This window comes from Abrus precatorius, unplaced genomic scaffold (genome assembly GCF_003935025.1).
Source record: "Abrus precatorius isolate BTA unplaced genomic scaffold, Abrus_2018 Scaffold4, whole genome shotgun sequence".
Taxonomy (NCBI): Eukaryota; Viridiplantae; Streptophyta; class Magnoliopsida; order Fabales; family Fabaceae; genus Abrus; species Abrus precatorius.
In genome coordinates this window covers 568773-588740 of record NW_020874384.1, presented here as the reverse complement: position 1 = coordinate 588740, position 19968 = coordinate 568773, and the positions used below count along the sequence as shown (strand labels likewise).

General features: G+C 34.3%; 2 protein-coding genes, 1 non-coding gene and 1 pseudogene across 4 annotated transcripts; 1 reads left to right on the top strand and 3 right to left on the bottom strand.

Moving 5' to 3' along the window:
- Positions 1 to 3433: 3433 nt before the first annotated feature.
- On the bottom strand, positions 3434 to 3515 carry TRNAS-AGA. The gene has a single exon. It is a non-coding gene; the product is annotated as a tRNA-Ser (tRNA).
- A 234-nt stretch (positions 3516 to 3749) lies between these two features.
- On the top strand, positions 3750 to 6989 carry LOC113864926 (universal stress protein PHOS32-like). Of its 2 annotated transcripts, XM_027499170.1 has the most exons (3): positions 3750 to 4644; positions 6129 to 6173; positions 6441 to 6988. In XM_027499170.1, exons 1-2 carry the CDS (start codon positions 3882 to 3884, stop codon positions 6134 to 6136), a joined length of 771 nt encoding a protein of 256 aa, XP_027354971.1. In that variant the 5' UTR covers positions 3750 to 3881; the 3' UTR covers positions 6137 to 6173; positions 6441 to 6988. The 2 variants fall into 2 exon arrangements, with proteins under 2 accessions (XP_027354971.1, XP_027354970.1); XM_027499169.1 differs by lacking the exon at positions 6129 to 6173 and having other exon boundaries at positions 3759 to 4644; positions 6441 to 6989.
- A 2486-nt stretch (positions 6990 to 9475) lies between these two features.
- Positions 9476 to 10815, bottom strand: LOC113865900 (zinc finger protein CONSTANS-LIKE 4-like). Its single transcript, XM_027500703.1, has 2 exons — positions 10206 to 10815; positions 9476 to 9954 (listed from the first exon to the last, which is right to left on the bottom strand). Exons 1-2 carry the CDS (start codon positions 10743 to 10745, stop codon positions 9832 to 9834), a joined length of 663 nt encoding a protein of 220 aa, XP_027356504.1. The 5' UTR covers positions 10746 to 10815; the 3' UTR covers positions 9476 to 9831.
- Positions 10816 to 14288: 3473 nt separating this feature from the next.
- On the bottom strand, positions 14289 to 19104 carry LOC113865100 (annotated as a pseudogene).
- Positions 19105 to 19968: the final 864 nt, after the last annotated feature.

The window sequence follows — 19968 nt, the reverse complement described above, 5'->3', positions numbered from 1 at the left end:
TTAAATACTTGATTACTCGTTTACCTAAATAAAGAAATGGTTAATCGATCCAAATACGCTGTCAAGCAACTTACTATTCATTTTGACTATGACTCAATCCAAGGAATGTTCGAATGGTGATTTGGGCATGCAAATGATGCAATTAATCAAACGTGAGATCCCATGTTATTCTCCTTAATTAATTCAGTATGTGTTTTTTTGTTCTTTGATCAAACTGTTTTGTGGTAACATACTACGTAAAAACCCTTCCACATTCCAAGCATCACAACATTCTTAAACGCTTAATTCTTATGATGCTCACATTCACGTCTTTAATTTTCTAACCATCCAAACATACCCTTGGATCTCCTTCAACCGTCAAACCCCAACCGCCAAAACCCACCAATTCAACGACGTTACCGTAACCATCGACACCGTAACAAGCTTCAAGTCAAGGCTTGTCTTCCGACCATGGAGTCCTCGAAGATCAAGCCTAAGAACCGAGTCAAATGTTTTTTGTTTCAGTGTTTCAAATCTGACCGCTACGACCACGTTGTCGTCAAACCACGTCGGAAATTGCAAAATGCCGACCCGCTTGTCTCCTACATTGCCGTGTCGGAGAAGCAAAGCGTGGTGTTGCCGACCAAGTTGTCGTCCAAGTTGTCGTCAGCTTTCACCGCCGCGAAGGGTGATGGAGAAGACGGAAAACCAAGTCGCCGGAAAAAGTCTGGCAAAGATAAATCTCTTCGCCAGGCTCTCATAGCGGCTTTCAATCATTCATCATTGGTAAGTACATGTTCTAAAGTTACAAAATAAGTTCTCCAATTTTTAATTTAAAAATATATATGTTTTAATAAAAAAAAATATATGAAATGTTCATGTTTAAATTAATTAAATTCGCATGTCAATTGCATTTAACGAATCAAAATTAATTCTATTTAATTTTGCAGTTGATCTTCCTTCTTTCCATTTGTTCCGATCGTATTTGTATGAGTCTTGTATATTTTAAATGCTGTTACGGTTATCGTTACGTTCTAGTTTCTGAAATTGAAAAAACTTATGGCAAATGAGGCTAATGCAGATTCAATACGGTTATAGAGGGGTTTCATAATCATGATATAGACGCCATGCATGATTGCTGTTTTTGACATTTTAAGACCTTGAATTCATTCTGAATTGTAATTATATAATTAGATTTAAACTCTTTTTTCCTCGAGAATATATATTATATGGTAGTTTTCTTGATCTTGTCATGAGAAAAAAACTAAATAAAATTTTTATCGTAGTGAATGACGCCATTAACTTTGCAAAAGTGCGCCAATTTTATGTCCAATCAGTTGTCTTTCTTTTTTCTCTTGCATAAGCGAACGCTTTCCTCTATGATGTTCATTTCAGATGATCCAATATACCATACCAAATCCAACGTGTATTTTAATGCAATCAATTACTTTATAATTGTTACCGTGTTTCAATTTGATCGCACTTTGTGTGTGGTTTAGTTTTAATGCAGTGTTGTGAATGCTAATGTCATCACATTTTCGATTTGTTGTGTATAATGCTGATATTTTTTTAATTATAAATTTGCTGATAAACACATTTCTGATCATCTTCAATTACAGGCCAAGAAGGTAAATAAAAGGAAGACAACAAGCAAGGATTGTTCCTCCAGATCAAGTACGAGAAACTTAGAAGCAAAAAGTGATAAAATCGCAAGCACACAAAGCAAAATTTCCCTTGCAACCAGTGCTTCAAACACTTCCTTTTCTCACCTTTCAAGTGCATTCGCCACATCTTCCTTATCATCTTCAATTTCAAGAATTACTTCAACAGATACAAAGGCTTCAGGCTCATCCTTTTCAACATCTTTGCCAGTAAATCGAAAAGGGTCGATGAAAGAGAAGCAAAATATTGGAGATAGAAAAAAAGGGTTTTTTGGTCCAAACGTGTCTCTGTCTTTGCTTTTTATCATTAGTCTTCTGGTTTTGATAATATGGGGTAAGTTTTGTGCGATAATTTGCACTTCCGTTGGGTTCTTTGGGGTTCCTCCTCGTAAGGAGAAGGCCTTGTAATGGAGAAACTATTAGTGAAGAAACTGTGTTTAATAGGGTGGTATTAGAAGTGTATCATAGGAGTAATAGCCATAGTCAGATTCATTTTGTGCAGTCATAGAAAGATGGGCACTCTTGAAATTGGTTGATTTTTCATTTTTTTTGGTTAAATTTTCCCATTAGAATTTGAGGCTTTAATTCAATCTGACTGAGATCACAATATGTGTATTTTTATTGCCAAAGGATGATACTTTACACAATCATATATTAACCATATTTGTAATACGGCATTATATTCTATCTTTGTAAACGTTCTGGGGATACATGACTGCAAATGTATACAGGCTTTTTCCTCCATCTAAAATTTTAACCAGTTGTATGTATTTTTTTAAAATTTTGAAATAACAATAGTTATTGTATACTTCATTAACCATCGTAATTCTTTTAATATTTTAAAATCTTTAAATAAGTTACTAATTTCATTATCTAATAATTTATAAAATACTATAAAAATTACATTCTTTATTACTTAAAAAGTATATTTTTTAAAGTTCTTTTTAATATTTTTGTGATGTATTTTTAAAATATGTATATATATTAAAAAAATAAATAATAAGATAAAAATGATGGTATATGATATTAATTTTTAATCATTTAAACTATATAGTTTATTTGTACATTGAATGTGTTAATATGAAAAAAAAGTAAGAAGTGCTAAAATTAAATGGATATATATATGTTACACATATACTTATGCTTTAGTTTAAAAAGCAACATTCATGATGTGTAATTATTATTATATATTTTTAAAATTTATAAAATTAAAAATTACTCATAATTTTTTAAGTTTTTGAATTTTATCTAACTATGTATTAAAACAATATTATAAATAAGGTGACGGTTAATGTAAATAAGTGTAATATATGACTAATAAACTTAAGAAGACATTATATATCTTCTTAAAATTAATGGTGTGATCTTTTTAATATTTTAGAGATTAAATAATATTTATGTTATTTTTAAATAAATTACTAAATTTATTATTTATTAATATAATATTAATAATGATAAATATTTACGTGTGAAAAAATATAAAAATAATTTATAAAGCACCGTAAAAATTACCTTGATTATAACATTAATATATCTATAAAATTAAATATTTTATATAATAAAAAACTTAAAATGATAATTTATTATGAAAGATAAAAAACTTAAATTAAATAGATTAAATAGAAAAACTTAAGAGTTAACTTAAATAATGTGTGGTTTTCGAATTGTCTGTTATAATGTAAAAGTGTTGAGTGTTGAATCCATATTCATTTTGAAAAGTGTTCAATTCATTTATAATAATAGAACTCGACATACCTGACAAAAGATGATGACTACGAAAAAAGAAGAAAAAGCGTGAACGGCAGGATTCGAACCTGCGTGGGCAGAGCCCACATGATTTCTAGTCATGCCCGATAACCACTCCGGCACGTCCACTAGATGTGAGGGTTTGTATGTTTCTAACAGCATAAAAGTAAAACTCCTCAATTAATATTTAGAAATAATCACACTAAGCCTAATTTGTCTATAAGAGTGGATAGTGGCACCACTTGCCTCAGACACAATGACCGAATGGAAGCCTACAAGTGGGCCAATAGGTAGGCCCAACCCAACTAAATCGTAGCCCAACTTGAAGTTTCTTTATACGGCTTCACATTTTTAACTTAAAAAAGAACACCGTTGATTCCTTAGTTAACGGAGTGGTGGACGACTAATGCTACTACTACTACTTCATAGTTAAGTAAGAAACAAAAAGCGACATCTATACTCTAGAAACTTCATTTCTCTATCCGAACCAAAAAAATGCAGCCTCACCAGAACCCTGTCGCACTCGATTCCGACCCACAGCTACCGCAAATCAAAATCCACCACCCTTCCTCCCCTCGTCACCCCTCCGCGGCGGCCACTCCCACTCCCACCGCCGGCGCCCGCCGCAAAATTGGCGTCGCCGTCGACCTCTCCGATGAGAGCGCATACGCTGTACGCTGGGCCGTGCAGCACTATATCCGTCCCGGTGATGCCGTGATTCTCCTCCACGTCAGCCCAACGAACGTCCTCTTCGGCGCCGATTGGGGCTCCATCGACCTTTCCATCAACACCGACCCTAACTCTGATGAGGAGGCCGTTAACGCCGTCAACGTTAACGCTAACAGTAACAGCAGCAACGACCACAACAGCAAGCGGAAGCTGGAGGACGATTTCGACGCGTTCACGGCGTCGAAATCCGCCGATCTCGCGAAGCCGTTACGCGACGCGCAGATTCCGTACAAGATCCACATCGTGAAGGACCACGACATGAAGGAGCGGCTCTGCTTGGAGGTCGAGCGGCTTGGTCTCAGCGCCGTTATCATGGGCAGCCGTGGCTTCGGCGCTGTGCGCCGTGGTAGCGATGGCCGGCTCGGCAGCGTCAGTGATTACTGCGTTCACCACTGCGTCTGCCCTGTCGTTGTTGTTCGCTATCCCGACGACAAGGATGCCGCCGGCGCCGCCACCGCTGAGGCCGTGGTGGCCGTGAAGGAGGGCGAGGAGGGCGAGGCGGTGATTCAGCCTGTGCCTCATAAGAAAGGTACCATGTAATTGAGTATAGTTAAATTCCGTGTGTGGTAGAGGCTAGTGTCGTTGAATTTGATATTATGAGTTAATATGATGATTGCCACATTGTAGACGTGGTCTTTTGACACAAATTCGCGTTTGATTGGTTATGGATAATTGTGGCTTTTATGTTAAGGTGATTTTAAAGCACGTTTACATGCGATTCCAAACATTTTATTGGTTGAATAGAGTGAGGTCAAGTGCCTCCTTATTAGTTGTAAATTTTGGTTTTGATAGTGCCATTTGATAATAGTTCAGCTTGGTAAGGATGGTTTGGGATTTGTGTAGTGTAGAAATCTTAGCTTACATTCCCTTGGTAATCCCCACCCCTGAAAGAAATGTGTTGGTTGTGACTTGGTGGATGGTGATGGCTCTTAGATGTTAGAATTTTATGGATCAAGGGAATTTTTTATCTTTATATTGGTAGAGACAGTTGATTGACTACTATAGGGAGAGCTTTGCTGCCTATAGTGGTATTACTTTGCTCAAACAAGACTGCCTCTAGTAGAGAATACTTGTGATATAGACCAAAATTGACTGGCCACTGTGATTCTAGAACAAATGTGGATGGTATGTTGAGTGAGATATGGAGTTATGGACTTCGAAGTTGAATATCTGATCATTATTAAGTAACTCCGATGGTGTGAATGTTTTACATTCCTGAATATTATGATGTGGCTTGTCATTTATTGATGTTTTGGGATTTTGAATGTATCCAACCAAATCATTCACGAATAGGTTGGACTTAAATCTTGGCTTCTGTTGAGGATAAGACAACTGTATTCCTTCTGGTTCATGGCAAGAGTTAAGTCTTTTGTGGCTAACCATTTTGTGTACAATGAGCCACCTATAAGTGGAATCCCTGCCTGATAGGGTGCCCTTTTGACCTTTCTTTCTGTGCAACGTGTTGCTAATAGACAAAAGTTGATATTATTATTGTTGCAAAACTTAGTTTCAATTCCGTGTACATGCTTGATAAAAATGTTATATTGTTTCAGTATTGTGCTTTCTGTATTCAGAGTAAATGCAAGATAGTGTAGATTTATTAAGAAAGAACATTAAAATGATCTGGTTTTTTCGCTTTTTCTAAGGGGAGTATGCAACGATGGTGATCAATTTTCATTGGTTTAGTATGGTTTTCCTATATATACCTCAGATGTGACTCTCACAGTATTCTGTTAATATGAATATTTAAATGCATTGCTTGGATTTAATGTTGATTCAAATTCAATAAATTAGTTTCACCTCTCAAAAAATGGTTTAATTAATTTTTGGAGTCTTCAAATAGATCAACGTGATTTATACATTCCACTTGTCAATGTAATTTAGAGTTGTATCTGCACTTGATTTCAAGATATTTGTGTTATTGGTATTTGTTTTCTACTTCTTTGATAAATTGATTTATGCTGGTTGTGAAATTGAAAGTTTACTTCTTATTTGTTGGTTGGTTTGGGGCAGAGGATTAGCGGGAGCCAACTCATCACTTCAGCTCTGTCTCTGCAGGTGTGCTCTGACACGCTTTTTGTCCCTACTTTATGCATTTTGATGTTAAAAGAATTTGTTTTGTATTTTTCATTGGATGGCGTCTCGTCCTTTATTCTACTCCTTGTTCTTTTGTTTTTGGCCCATAGTGCTTGCTTTCTATTAGCTATAGGTTTATCAGATGCAACAATTATCGATCCTATTTTCTTGTTTAAGCTTTTCTATGAAATATCTAAGCCTAATGCACTGTAATTTTTTCCCCGTGATTTTTATTTCGCTGGATTGCAGAATGTTTCTGATCCAAAGGGATTGGTGGGAATGGTTGTAGAGTGCTCTCTTTCTCTTCCTGTCAGGTTGTACTTAGAGTATTTCCTGCATATGAACTGTGGAATGATTATGGATGATTTTGTATGGCTTGATATGACCTCGGTTCCTTTAGGCTGTTGGAAGATTGTTTTTGGTTCCCAAGTGGTATATACTCTTTAATGTAGATGTACAAGTTTGACTGTGGCTGTTTTTGGGGTTGTTTTCCCATTATGTATCGGATTATCATGACGAGCACTTGTTTAGCTATTTGATGATTTTATAGAGCTATGTTTATGGAACTACGACTAATTTGTGCATGTCAGCACGTTTACTCCTTTTTCAGACACATCGACTAAGCTAAACTAATGTTGATAACGATAATCCAGTGAATGGTGGCAGTCAATCCTTGACACGGTTAACGAATTTTTTCCTGGATATAGTATTTCTATTTATAGGCACAAGGTTGGCTTGGTTTGAAGTTTAGTGGTTTTTAGTCCGAATATGGTGTCCACCATAATTATATATTTGATTATTATTATCACACATATTGCCGGTCAATTTAAAAGATGTTTAACCGTGTGTTTTGGGGAAATAATTGGACAAATGGTAGCATGAGAAGTGCATTGAATGCGGGCATATATATGTAGAATCTGATTTCAATTAGAAAAGAGATAATAAGCACAAACACAACAATCGCACGCTTGAACGTCTATTAAGTATACACATCATGATTATTTCAAGAACATATTCTGAAAATTTCTGTTCATTATTATCTCCGTTATTTTAAACCAATACATGAAGACCCAGTAAAGGTTGAGGCTTGGGAATATAGGCTAAATTTCCTTTTATGAGGATGTAGGCAATCATTCCCAAGTGTTTGTTGGGTTAAGCCTCATTTGTTATTTTTATTTAATGTCACGAGTGATAAGATATGAACTCAACAGGGCCAGAAGGAGGCCCCCCGTCCGAAGGCTACAACATGGGCTATAAAACAGACAACTGAGGGCAGGGGTTGCTTTTTCCAAATATTCTTTTTCTATTTTCACCTCTATATTTTTTGCACGTTTTTTTAGAAATACCCTTGCACTAAAGCAGAAAAAAGTAGCTTCAGAAAGGTGAAGAGTTTTGCCGTTGAAGACTTCTGGAAATAAAATTCTAAAAGTCATTTTTTGGAAATCAAGTTCCAGAATTCATGTTAGAGATGCTTTTTGAAAATTAAAACTCAAACCATGATTTAGAAAGTTACGGAATTTAGTTTTTGAAAGCAAGAACCAGTTTCTGGATTTGGAAGTTCCGAAATTGAGATAATAGGAAGCTTCTGAAGATTAAACGCATGTTTAAGAATCAAATCCTTGTTTGTATGCTTTAAGAAAATTATGTAATATTTATAGAAATAAACGATACTAAATTAATATTAATTTTTAATTTAAAAATAATTTTCCCCAAAATATACATATAAACGTGGTACTGTTACAACTTGGGGAAAAAAGAATGGCCCATGGCATCAAGAGGTGCATTCTTCTTGTTTGGTGACAGTGATAAACGATGATCATGCGATCTTGAGACAGAGAAGGGAGAAGACTGACAAAATAAAGTGATGGTGTGACCAACCTTTAAACACTTGGGTTAATTTAACGCAAGAAAGGTAACTTCACGATTAAAATGATGTATAGCTCCTTACTAGAAGTCTATAATGATATTAGGGGGTTCAGTTTTAAAAATTAGATTTAATATATTTTGAGAATATATTTGGGTTATGCTTTGGAACTTTCTAATTTGGTTCAATATATATATATATATATATATATATATATATATATTTTTTTAAATTTTTATATTTTTAAATAATTATGTATTAATAATAAAATTTTAAGACTTAATAAATAGTATTTTACACATCATGATATTATTTATTTTAAAAAATATAGTATACAATTTATCATAATTTTTATTTTATATTTTATTATTCTAAGATTTAATTCTATATAATGTTAAAATTAATACATTATGTCAATAATTGAATTCACCTAGTCTTTTGATCGGATTATATTCAAATATAAAAATAAACCCTATCAAAATTATAGACCAATTAAAAAAAATGTCCCTACCCATCAAAGTGCATTCTTCCTAAAATCTTACATTTGTGAATCAAATTCCAACCTCAACCAACACACAATATCTTATTCATCGTTCAATACTTGAATATAAATGATCGGATCACCTAAATAAGTTACATGACATGCATAAATTCAACTTAACTCACACCCCCCTTCTCAATTCCGTTATTTAACATCATACATTACATTATTTAGAATTATCTCAATTTTTTGCTTTTTCTTTCTATTTTCTTGATACATACACATCTAAAAATATTATCCAAAATAAAAAGGGACAACCTTTTGTCCCATATATGATGTATACAAAGAAATTATTGTTTCCTTGGTGAAGCGCATTCTCCCAAAAGGAGAAAGAAAAGTATGACAAGAAAAGATGGAAAAGATAAGGCAAAGTGCAAACAAGAAAATAGACCCCAAATTATCTCGCAATATTTTATTTTAAGAAAGGTCCACTGTCACCTACCTTATGGAGACAAGTCCATCGAATTTGCTTTCTATCCACTATACATTGCATTCTTACTTTATAAACAATGCTAAACGTATGGTCATACAAAAGCCAAAACAGCCACAACTCTTCAACAGCCACGTATATTCCTCACTCAATTTTATCTCCCCCATCCCATACCCATGCCTTGTTTCACTCCTAAGTCAACAATTACACTATGACTGAATTTAACTAACAATCTTAATTTTTTATCATATAAGTAACTTATGCTATAAATTTAATTACAAAGTTTATTAACATAAATTATGGGTTATTTCTAGTTTGTTGCATCAATCACTACTCAATGAATAGTGAACATTGAACTACAATGTGGGGCCAAAATGGAAGGAAGAAGAAGAATTACACGTTCCACACAACATGTCAAGAAGACAAAATAAAAGGAGCAAATTAACAAAGTGAAAAGAAAAACCTTGTATTTATATTTTCGGTGCAATTTTACACAAGAGATAAAAGTAAGACACTGATGAAATAACAGGTGCAAAGGAATCAACATAGGATTGAAACGTATGTACATATCCTTGGCGTAAAAAAAGGGTATCATGAAATATGAACTAGAGTTGAGTTATCATCAACGGGATTGGCTACAAAACTGAATGGGAAAAGGAAAGAGACAAACCACCAAGTTCCCAGAGAAAGATGGGGTTAGCACTAAGCATAGTGTGTAATTAAATCATCATCAACGGTCCAGATTTTCAATCAAGGTGGGTTCATCAACACAAACCTTCACCACCCCTTTGATCTTCAATCTCTATCAGTAATTTCGCTCATCATTTCGATGCTTCTTCAATGACCCAAAGACGCTCATAGAGGTTGATTCATCACTACTGGGCATTGCACCACTATGCATCTCAGATGAAGAACACCCTGTCTCTTCCTGTAACCAAAAACAAAATTCTCACTCTCAAATCCTTATCCCCACATTAACATTGTCCTAATTATAAAACCAAAATGAATCATTGATCAATTTCTTTTATATAAAATAAAGACCTTAATTTTAATTAAAGAAAAAATATAGAAGAGAAAAAACAACATAGATCCGAATAGAATTAAAAAAGCAAAAAGCCTATTGAACTTAATTTCTCTTAAAATTGTAAATTGAAAAAAAAGAAGAAGAGAGAAACCTACATGAGAATCGACAGAGAAAGAGTTATTTCGCAACCGCTTCAATGCTAAATCAGAGGCACTTGGTGGTGACGAGGCAGAAGCAGAGGACATTGGAACCACTTGATTCTCTCCTTCTTCATCATCATCTTCTCCTTCATCATCATCATTATCATCATCATGATGATGACGGGCATGGCCATATTCCCCATCCTCATCCACATAGTTCGGATGCAGTTGCTCATTACGGTCCAATTGGGTGAACCTGTTGTGTCGATCTGCGACGCAACGATGACAGAAAGAAACAGTGGGTGTGAGTTTGGTGCCGGAAGCCTTCCAAGGAGTGAGAGAATGACACAAACGACACAACAAAATCCTCGAATGCTTTGCGACCAAGAAATTGGCACTGTGAACTTTCTCATCGCAGTCCCAACATAGCTTAGCCTGGTCCGAATCGCACTGCATCATGGCTCTCTTCTCACACAGCGCACAACACTCTTCCATTTTCTTAGAATCAATTTCTCTCTTTGTTGGCTTTGTGGGGGCAATGGTTCTGCTTTGCATAAATAGATGGAAGAACCCTTCTCAGCCTGCAATGTTACAACTAGTGTTTGCAAGTTGCATCATCGTATTTTCTTCCGCAGGTTGTTATCGTCTTTTTATTTATCTCGTTAAACAATTTAATAATATCTTTGTCGGATTTCTCGGGAGATCTTTTGCTTCCCTCAAAAACTCGGTGCCGTTTCGCTTACTTGGAGCCATTCTATTGGTCCCTCTTGCTTTCCTTCTGTGCGGGTTGCCACTTGTCGTCACTCATTTCCCAAAATTATATTTCAGATAAGAATATCTCATTCTTTCCTTTTATTTTACTGTTCTCAATTCTATCTCATTTTTTTCTATTTTTAAAAATATTTATTCACTTGATTAATTCAGAAGAAAAATAAATGAAAATTTCACCTCCTTTTGGGCATTTTAAAGAGAATTTTTAAAAATATATACTTGAAATAAATTTTTGATTTATCAGTTAAAAGAGGGTTTACTTCATCCAATTTTGATTCATGAATTTATCAGGCATAATTATGTTTATAAATTATGATTAAAAATTCATTAACAAAACAAAAAAGCAATATATGTAATTTAAGGGCATTAAATGTAGATATGCGGATTTGGGTTGCTTACGTGGTCCAGAGTGGGGCCCGAGGCACGTGAAGTTTGCCAAAATTGAGGTTGCCTACGAGTCTACTGTGGGACCAGACCCACGTGATAATCACCTGGGTTTCCCTTAAGATAATCTTGGGTTTGTCAAAATAGCATTAGCAATGGTCTATTAAATGTACATGATAACCACAACGTAGAATTTTAAATTTAATTTAAAGAAAATGTATAATTTAATATTAAATTTTAAATTATGTGTCTATGTATTTTTTAATAAATGAAAAATAGGTAACTTTTATTTATTATTTATTAAAAAACAAACATTAAATATCACATAATCTATCATTTGTATAGGAAAGAGGATTGTAGGTTGTATAAAAAAAGAAGAGAAAGAATGAAACAATCTTTTGATGAGATCTTATTTGTTAGCTTAGCACCGAAAATTTGAGGTGGATAGTTGGTCAAACAAAAAGGGGAAGATTTCACGTGGATACACGTGCCACTCAACTACGTGGCTACTAAATCTCTCTTCCTCAGCTGTGATTCCCCACCCACAAATATTGTTTATATACTTCAAAACAAGCTATGGTTTTATTATCAAAATAATTCACTATTTTTTGTTAACTTATTTTATTTAGGTGAAATTAAATTTATATAAAATTAATAAAATTTAATTTCTATAAATTGTTATTAAACAGAGTAAGTTAATAAAAATTTTCTTTTAAAGTAAAAATAGTATAGTTCTGGAGAAATAATGGATGGTTATAATAGTAAACAAATATAATGGGACTTTACAAAAAGAAAAAGGAACAAAGGAAAATGAAAGGCACACTGAAATGGAATATTGTGAAGCAATAACCACTCGGACCTGAGAGTAGGGGAATGAGTGGATGCAAAGAGAGAGAAAGAGAGAGGTTCTTTGAACAGAGACTAAAGGAGAGATAAGGGTGGCATGGAGTTGTTATGGTTTGGGAGTGAAGTCATGTATGAGCTCCACGCGTGAACACTTCCAAACCCAGAAATGGAAAAAGAGAAAAAATATCAGAAAATTTTGTGGATATTATGATATGAGTTTGTCCAATTCTTAGCAGTATTTGTCTATGGGCCATGTTGCTGTGGTCAATGCGTGGCAACTATGCTTATGAATGAGACCAGTAATTAATAGGCTCCATGTTACTGTTTCTGTCCCATTTTCTATTGGTTGTTTCACACTTCTGTTTGGTACTGTTGAGGTATGTTTAATTGAAATAATTATTCTTATTTTTTTACAAGTAAAGTTAAAAACAATTTTGGATTTTTGTAGATTTAAAAATATTATTTAGAAATATCTTAGAAGTTGTATGATGCATTTAATAAAAGAAAACTATCAATTAAATGTATCTTAAATGTTGCTGAATGCTAATTCGTATGGCAAATATTTGGTTGAGAAAGGAATAGTATTTATAGAAAGTGTATTTGTTATTAATGTTTTTGAAATTGATTGAACTAGTAAAGTCAAATGTTTCATGATTCATTAGTTTAACCATAGTAAAATAAATTTCAAATAGTAATAGTAAAGTATATGTTTTTAATATTATATTATATATTAAGTAAATATTAATCTAAAATCATAAAAAATTAATTTAACTAAAATTTTAAATTAACTTAAAATAATTATATTATATATCTTATAGGATAAAATGTATAATAAATAATTAAATAATAATTCATAAGTAGATATTATGTATGAGTTTTTATTTATTTTAAAATTATTTTAGAGTGATTTTTTAAAATAAACAAAACACAAATAAAAAAAAAATAAATTTTTCAACATTTTTAGCTTATTTTTTTATTGGTTATTGACTGATTTTGCTTCACCAATTTTCTGGATTTGATTACCTGATCCATTTTTTAGTCATATCATAATAGATAAAATTGGGTTATATCCCACAATTTAGGGGGGGGGGGGGTGGGTATAGCTTGTAATATTGTATTTCCTCTAAAAAAGAGGTCATGCACAAAAAATTTGAACTCAAGTGAATATCCTCTTCCACCTATATTTCAATCTAAATATAATCCAAGTAAGATTTTAATTAACCTTCCAACCAATGATATGAATTGAACAATCACGTTTTCTCGATGAATGGAAAAGTAAAATTTTCTCCCTTCTTTCTAATTAAAAATTAATAACTAAGGAAACAATACACCTAAGTAAGGCTTACCTCATAGGAAACAAAGGTTGAAAGATAATTTAATACTTTCTTTATTTTATAATTAGGATAATTTGAAAAGCATAGAAAATAGAAAGATTTAGACTTAAACCAAATAATAATAGATAAAATTGGGTAGAAAAAAATCATTAATAAGAGTGCAAGGGATGTCTCAATCTGTCTATTAAGTAGATTTGCATGTCTAGTTACATATCATTCAAATATAAGATAAGCAAAGACGAGAACTACATGATCAATCATAAAAAGAGATCAATGCCTTTCATTCTAGCAGATACCCAATTTCAAAATCTAATCATTATGAAAACAATCATTTTATCCTCCTTCATTTTTTCCTGTCAAAGGATAATTTTGATCCTCTAGCTCCATGCATATTGACCACAGACCCACAAACCAAATTGAAAACCATGCTTGCTCTTATTTCTTTTTCCAATTGGATCCCTGAATGCTATAAAAACCAAAATAATGAACTTTGCATAGGAACTGTCAAACTTTAGCTGGATCAAATTCACGTGTTCTGTCTGTTCATGTTTTGCATCAACACATTACATAGTGAATGTTGAGTGTGTGCTTGGATTTTCATTCAAAGACGTTTAAACGTAGTTCTAATGCAGAAGTTAAAATTACGAGCATTGAAGTAAACGCGAAACTAAAGACATTTAAACGTGAAACCAAACATATTATGAATCACTTCCTTTCCTGATCAAGAAAATTCAATCTTCATTTGCTCATACCTTCACATACTTTATCTTGCTTCAAACATTGTAATGGACATCTTGTTTAGGGTGAAAGGATTGCACATTCTAGATGAAGATTCTGCGTAAGGTAAATCACTTCCAGTATAAAATCCAGGAGCCTTTGGCTGAGGCAAAGTTTTCTCACCATTTAACATAAGAACAATAGAGGATATGTCTGGCCTGTCTTCTGGTTTCTGTTGTACACACACAAACCCACATGTATGCATCTTATGATTTCAAAAGACTTGCAACTTTCATCCCAGTGTTTGTTTGTCAGTTCCAATGGTCTATCTTGATTCCATAGTCTCCATGCCTAAAACCATGAATATTAGTGTAATCACTCAGTTCAAATCTATACTAATGTGAGACGAAGCAACAAGTAGCAAAGTGGATAATCTTAGTCTTTATGCTTACATGTCCAAGAAGATTTAGGTATTGTTCTGGGTCAGAAAATCCCCTATTCCTCTTCCCACTAACAATATGTAATACTGTTACTCCAAAACTAAAGACATCTGATTTTACTGAATAATGACCATGCACAGCATACTCTGGTGGCATGTAACCACTGCAAATATTATATGCAGATGAATAAGTAAAAAAAAAAAAAAACAATTTCATATACAACACTCACTAAGTACAAAAATATGGTAACTTACTATGTTCCGACCACTTTTTTTGTGTTGGCTTCAACTTGATTCCCCAAAATGTCCGAGCAAGGCCAAAGTCTGAAATTTGTGGATTCATATAGGCATCTAGTAGGATATTACTGGTCTTCAAATCCCTGTGAATAATTTTCAGTCTAGAGTCTTGATGAAGATAGAGAAGTCCTCTAGCAACACCACTAATAATGTGGAAACGCTGAATCCAATCCAAGAGCTTGCTTCTATGTTCATCTGATCAATTTCAAGTACAATATTAGTAGTCCATTTGATTTATCAACTGGTTTTAAGGATAATCATATATAGATTGCCACAAATGTTAAGAGGAAAGTTAAATTTAAAAGGCACTAACCAAAGACGAAGTAGTCCAAGCTTTTGTTGGGCATGTACTCGTAGATCAACATTTTTTCCTCTCCTTGAATGCAGCAACCAAGAAGCTTTACAAGATTTCGATGCTGAAGTTTGGCAATCAATGCAACTTCATTTTTAAACTCTTCCAATCCTTGATCAGACTTCTTTGAGTGCCTTTTGATTGCAACCTCCTGCCCATCTTTTAGGGTACCCTGAAATCATCATTATGAATGCTAAAACATCTTTTGTTGAGAAAATAGAGATTTTTATTGTATTTGGCTGGCTATGTTGTTGTTACTAATAGATAATTAAAGTCCTACATTAATGGTTGACAATAAATTAAAGGGTGTATATATATATATATATATATATATATGTATAAGCAAGAGAGCAATGAGTTTTAATTGCCAAAGTTTTTTAAGACAAACTGGCCATTCAAACATGGAGCCCGTACTCTTGGATCAGATTCACACGGAAATTTTCTAGTAGTTACCTTATACACTGGTCCAAATCCACCTTCCCCCAGTTTATTTATGCTTGAAAAATTGTTGGTAGCTTTAGCAACGATTGACAAATCAAATGTTGGCAGATCCATGTCTTCTTTCCTCAGTCTATTTTTGTATTGCTTCCAATTGAACATTCTTCCTGCCCATTGAGGAGTTGCATATGGCAATAACAAGAATTTAATTACTATGACAACAATTGTCCTTATATTCTTTCATTCCTATTTTTTGGTGCCAATCTTTTATTACGCTTAAAAGTATTTACAAATTCAGGAAGGACAAGATGTACCTATATTTTCAAGTTTGTGATTTAACTTGGATGTTGTGCATGCAAGAATTATCAAGCCAATGAGTAATACTACGGATGCAGTTCCTACTCCTGGTAAGATCCTTTTGAACTTCCCCCGGTCATGATCAGCAGCAAGATCTGACAAATAGAAGAGAATGCTTATAAGAGGAATGTTAGTAACACAATCTTTTGCACACTCTTTAATATAAGAAATACTAAAAGAATACGATTGTTTTCTATTTTGCATATGGCATTTCAAACTGAAATATGGAAACTCTTCTGATGCATATCCACCCTTCACACTGATATATTTGCAGAAAATGAAGTTGCCTTCCAATAAAGACAAGGGACCAAGAATTTAAGAAATAGAAATTTACTATGTAGCTCTGATGCAGGAACTCGAATGTAAAGGTCTTGTCCTCCTTCAGTGAATTGCCTAATGTCAAGCAAACCATCAAACCAAAGTAAGCATCCACTCCCTCCGTTGCGTATATCCAAACTTGCATATGCTGTACAGGAAAAGTTTAGTAGACAGGATTTCTGTCATTCCATAAGGTTCATGGTCTTGTTATACTGTGAGGAAGACGTGTCTGGCAACTTCAGACCCGTGTACTTTTGGAAGCCGTCATTATTATTACATTCCAATCGAATTCTCCTAATGCAACCACTAGACCAATATGCCATATTCCATTCTTCTGGATGTTTTGGTACAAATCCTTTCAGGCATGCACAGAGAGGAGTGTTGGTGATGTTGCAGATTGAATATGCACCACACAAAGCATAATTTTCACACTGATCTGCTATGGCTGTTGACATTACCTCCCAGCTACTTGTTTGACTTGTCCAAACAAAACGCTGCCCAACACCTAAAGTGGAGATGACAAATCTAGAGAAAACTGATCTATTCAGAAGTTCATACTCATAATATACCTCTTTCTCATTGAAGACAAATTCATATTTGTATGTAGGATTTGGCCTTTGAGATGGGTATCCTGTAAAAGCTAGGCCATTCCAATGTCCTGCTCTAGCCTTTATATTATTACCTTTCAGTTGAACTGCTTGTGGATAGCCTTGAATGTATATTTTAACTTTGTTCTCACCATGACCAGGATCTTCTGCACTTTTCCATGATGACAAAAACCATTCTACACTAGTTACCAAGTTCCATCCAAGCTTCATTCCTGGCAATAAGGTATCACATGGATAATCAAAACTCTGCCATAGAAGATTGTCCATGTTATTTCCATGTCCATTTCTTACTACAAGATTTCCTGATTCCAAGAGCTGTGCAATTGGATTCTTCGATATGCTTGATGTATTAGAGGACCAAACAGTCCTCTTTGTGGCATCAAGAAGGACAAGAAGTCCTTGATCATTGACTTGTAAAACTCCAGAGGCATTGTTGAGTGGTGCTTCTCTGTTGGCCACCCATACCATTGTTGAAGGAGAATCCTTGTACCATACTCCAACATATAGTCTTCCAGAAGTTCCAGGATTGAAGAATCCCAGTTCAAAAGCTCCAGCAGCAGAAACTAACGTTTCGCCGTGGCAGATGGATTGACCTGGAGCAGTACTATCTAGTGAAGTGGTGATTGTCATGAAGAATGTTAGTAGGTGGCTCAGTTTGTCAACGTTTGTAGGCACCGACTTTGTTTTTTTTAATCTTTGTAAACACTGATCTTTTCATTTGGTAGGCACCTAATTGCTACAGTAATTGTTGAAAAACTTTACAAAATTTTGCCTATAAATACCCAATGTAGGAATGAATGACAGACACACCCAAATTACGATCTTTTGTATATCAACTTACGGATCGGAGAGAAATTGAGAGTATTATTTTTGTAGCTCTTATTCTACTTGAGAGAGTATTTATTGAGAGAGAAATAGAGTGATTTATTACTCCGTCCTCATAATTTTAGAGGACTTCTTGTACTCTCTCTTTTACATAGTGGAATTATTTTGCTCGTCGTTGTCCATGAGTTTTTTCTCCGATTTGGAGTTTTTCCCACGTTAAAATCCTGTCTCCATTATTCTCTTTATTTTCAATTAAATTCGATCCAGTCTTCCGCATTGCATTGATACCTCAACAAGTGGTATCAGAGCAGTTATTTAATTGGAAATGTCTATCGTTACAAAATTTGACATTGAGAAGTTTGATGGCAAGATTAACTTTTCTATTTGGAAAGTCCAAATGAGAGCCGTTCTCACTCAGAATGGATTAAAGAAAGCTTTAGATGGAAAGTTAAAAAAACGGGCTTCCATGACCGATGAGCAATGGGACGAGTTGGATGAAAAGGCGCTTTCAGTAATCTAACTTTGCTTGTCCAAGGAGGTTCTACGTGAAGTGGCCGACGTAACCACTGCTGCAGAATTGTGGTTGAAGTTGGAAACTTTGTATATGACTAAAAGCCTCGCCAACAAGTTTCGTCTCAATGAGCGATTATATACGATCCGTATGATAGAAGGTACTCCCATTCAATCTCATCTTGATGAATTTAATTCTATTATTATGGATCTGCAAAATATTGATATTAAAATCGATGATGAAGATAAAGTTGTTTTGTTGGTTGTCTCTTTACCTTCTACCTACAAACACTTCAAAGAAATTATGTTGTATGGTAATAATGACACCTTATCCTTTGAAGATGTTAAATCTAATTTATTGTCCAAAGAAAAATTTGATCTTGAAATTTATTCTGAGGACAAGGGTGAGGGTCTAAGTGTTAGAGGTAGAACTCAAGTCAAAGGGAGTACTAGTCACAAAAAGAGTAGATCTAAACCTAGGGGACAAAAATCTAACACTACCTGTCGTTATTGCAAAAAATATGGGCATGATATTTCTGATTGTTTTATCTTAAAGAAAAAAAGAAGAAAATAAACAAAAGAAAGAAAAAGGTAAACAACCTGTTGAAGCTGCTAATATTGAGACTGATTTTGATGGAGATGTTATGGCATCTGTTGTCTCTTCTGACAAGAGAAGAAAAAATAAGTGGCTTCTTGACTCTGCATGCATATACCACATGTGTACTTATAGAGATTTATTTACCACTTTTGAACCAGTTAATGGTGGTATTGTCTTGATGGCTAATGATACCCAATGCAAAGTTGAAAGAATAGGTACTATTCAGATCAAGGCTAATGATGGTGTTGTCAGGACTCTGACTAATGTTTGCTTTATTCCTGAATTAAAGTGGAATCTCATCTCTCTTGGCACCCTGAAATCTCTTGGGTGCAAGTATTCATCTGAAGGTGGAGTCCTAAAGGTATCAAAAGTTGCCCTTATTTTGTTGAAAGGTAACCGAGTTGGTACTTTATATTTCTTGCAAGGTTCTGTTGTGATAGGTTCAGCAGCTGTATCTTCTTCTATGCTTGATAATGATGTCACCAAATTATGGCACATGCGCTTAGGCCATATGAGTGAAAAAGGCATGCATCTTTTGAGCAAACAAGGTCTTCTTGGTAATCAAGGTATCAGTAAGTTGGAGTTTTGTGAACATTGTGTCTTTGGGAAACAGAAAAAAGTAAGTTTCTCTACTGCAACTCACCGTACAAAGGGTATTCTTGATTATATTCATTCTGACCTCTGGGGGCCTTCTAAAGTTCCCTCTTATGGAGGACGCCGTTATATGATAACTATTATTGATGATTTTTCTCGCAAAGTTTGAGTTTATTTTCTTAGGTATAAAAATGCAACCTTCCCCATTTTTAAGAAGTGGAAAACTCTTGTTGAAACCCAGACAGGGAGAAAAGTCAAGAAGCTCAGAACGGATAATGGATTGGAGTTCTGTGACGGTGACTTTATTGAGTTCTGCGCAAATCATGGAATTGCTAGACATAAAACCATTCCAAGAACACCCCAGCAAAATGGTGTTGCAGAACGAATGAA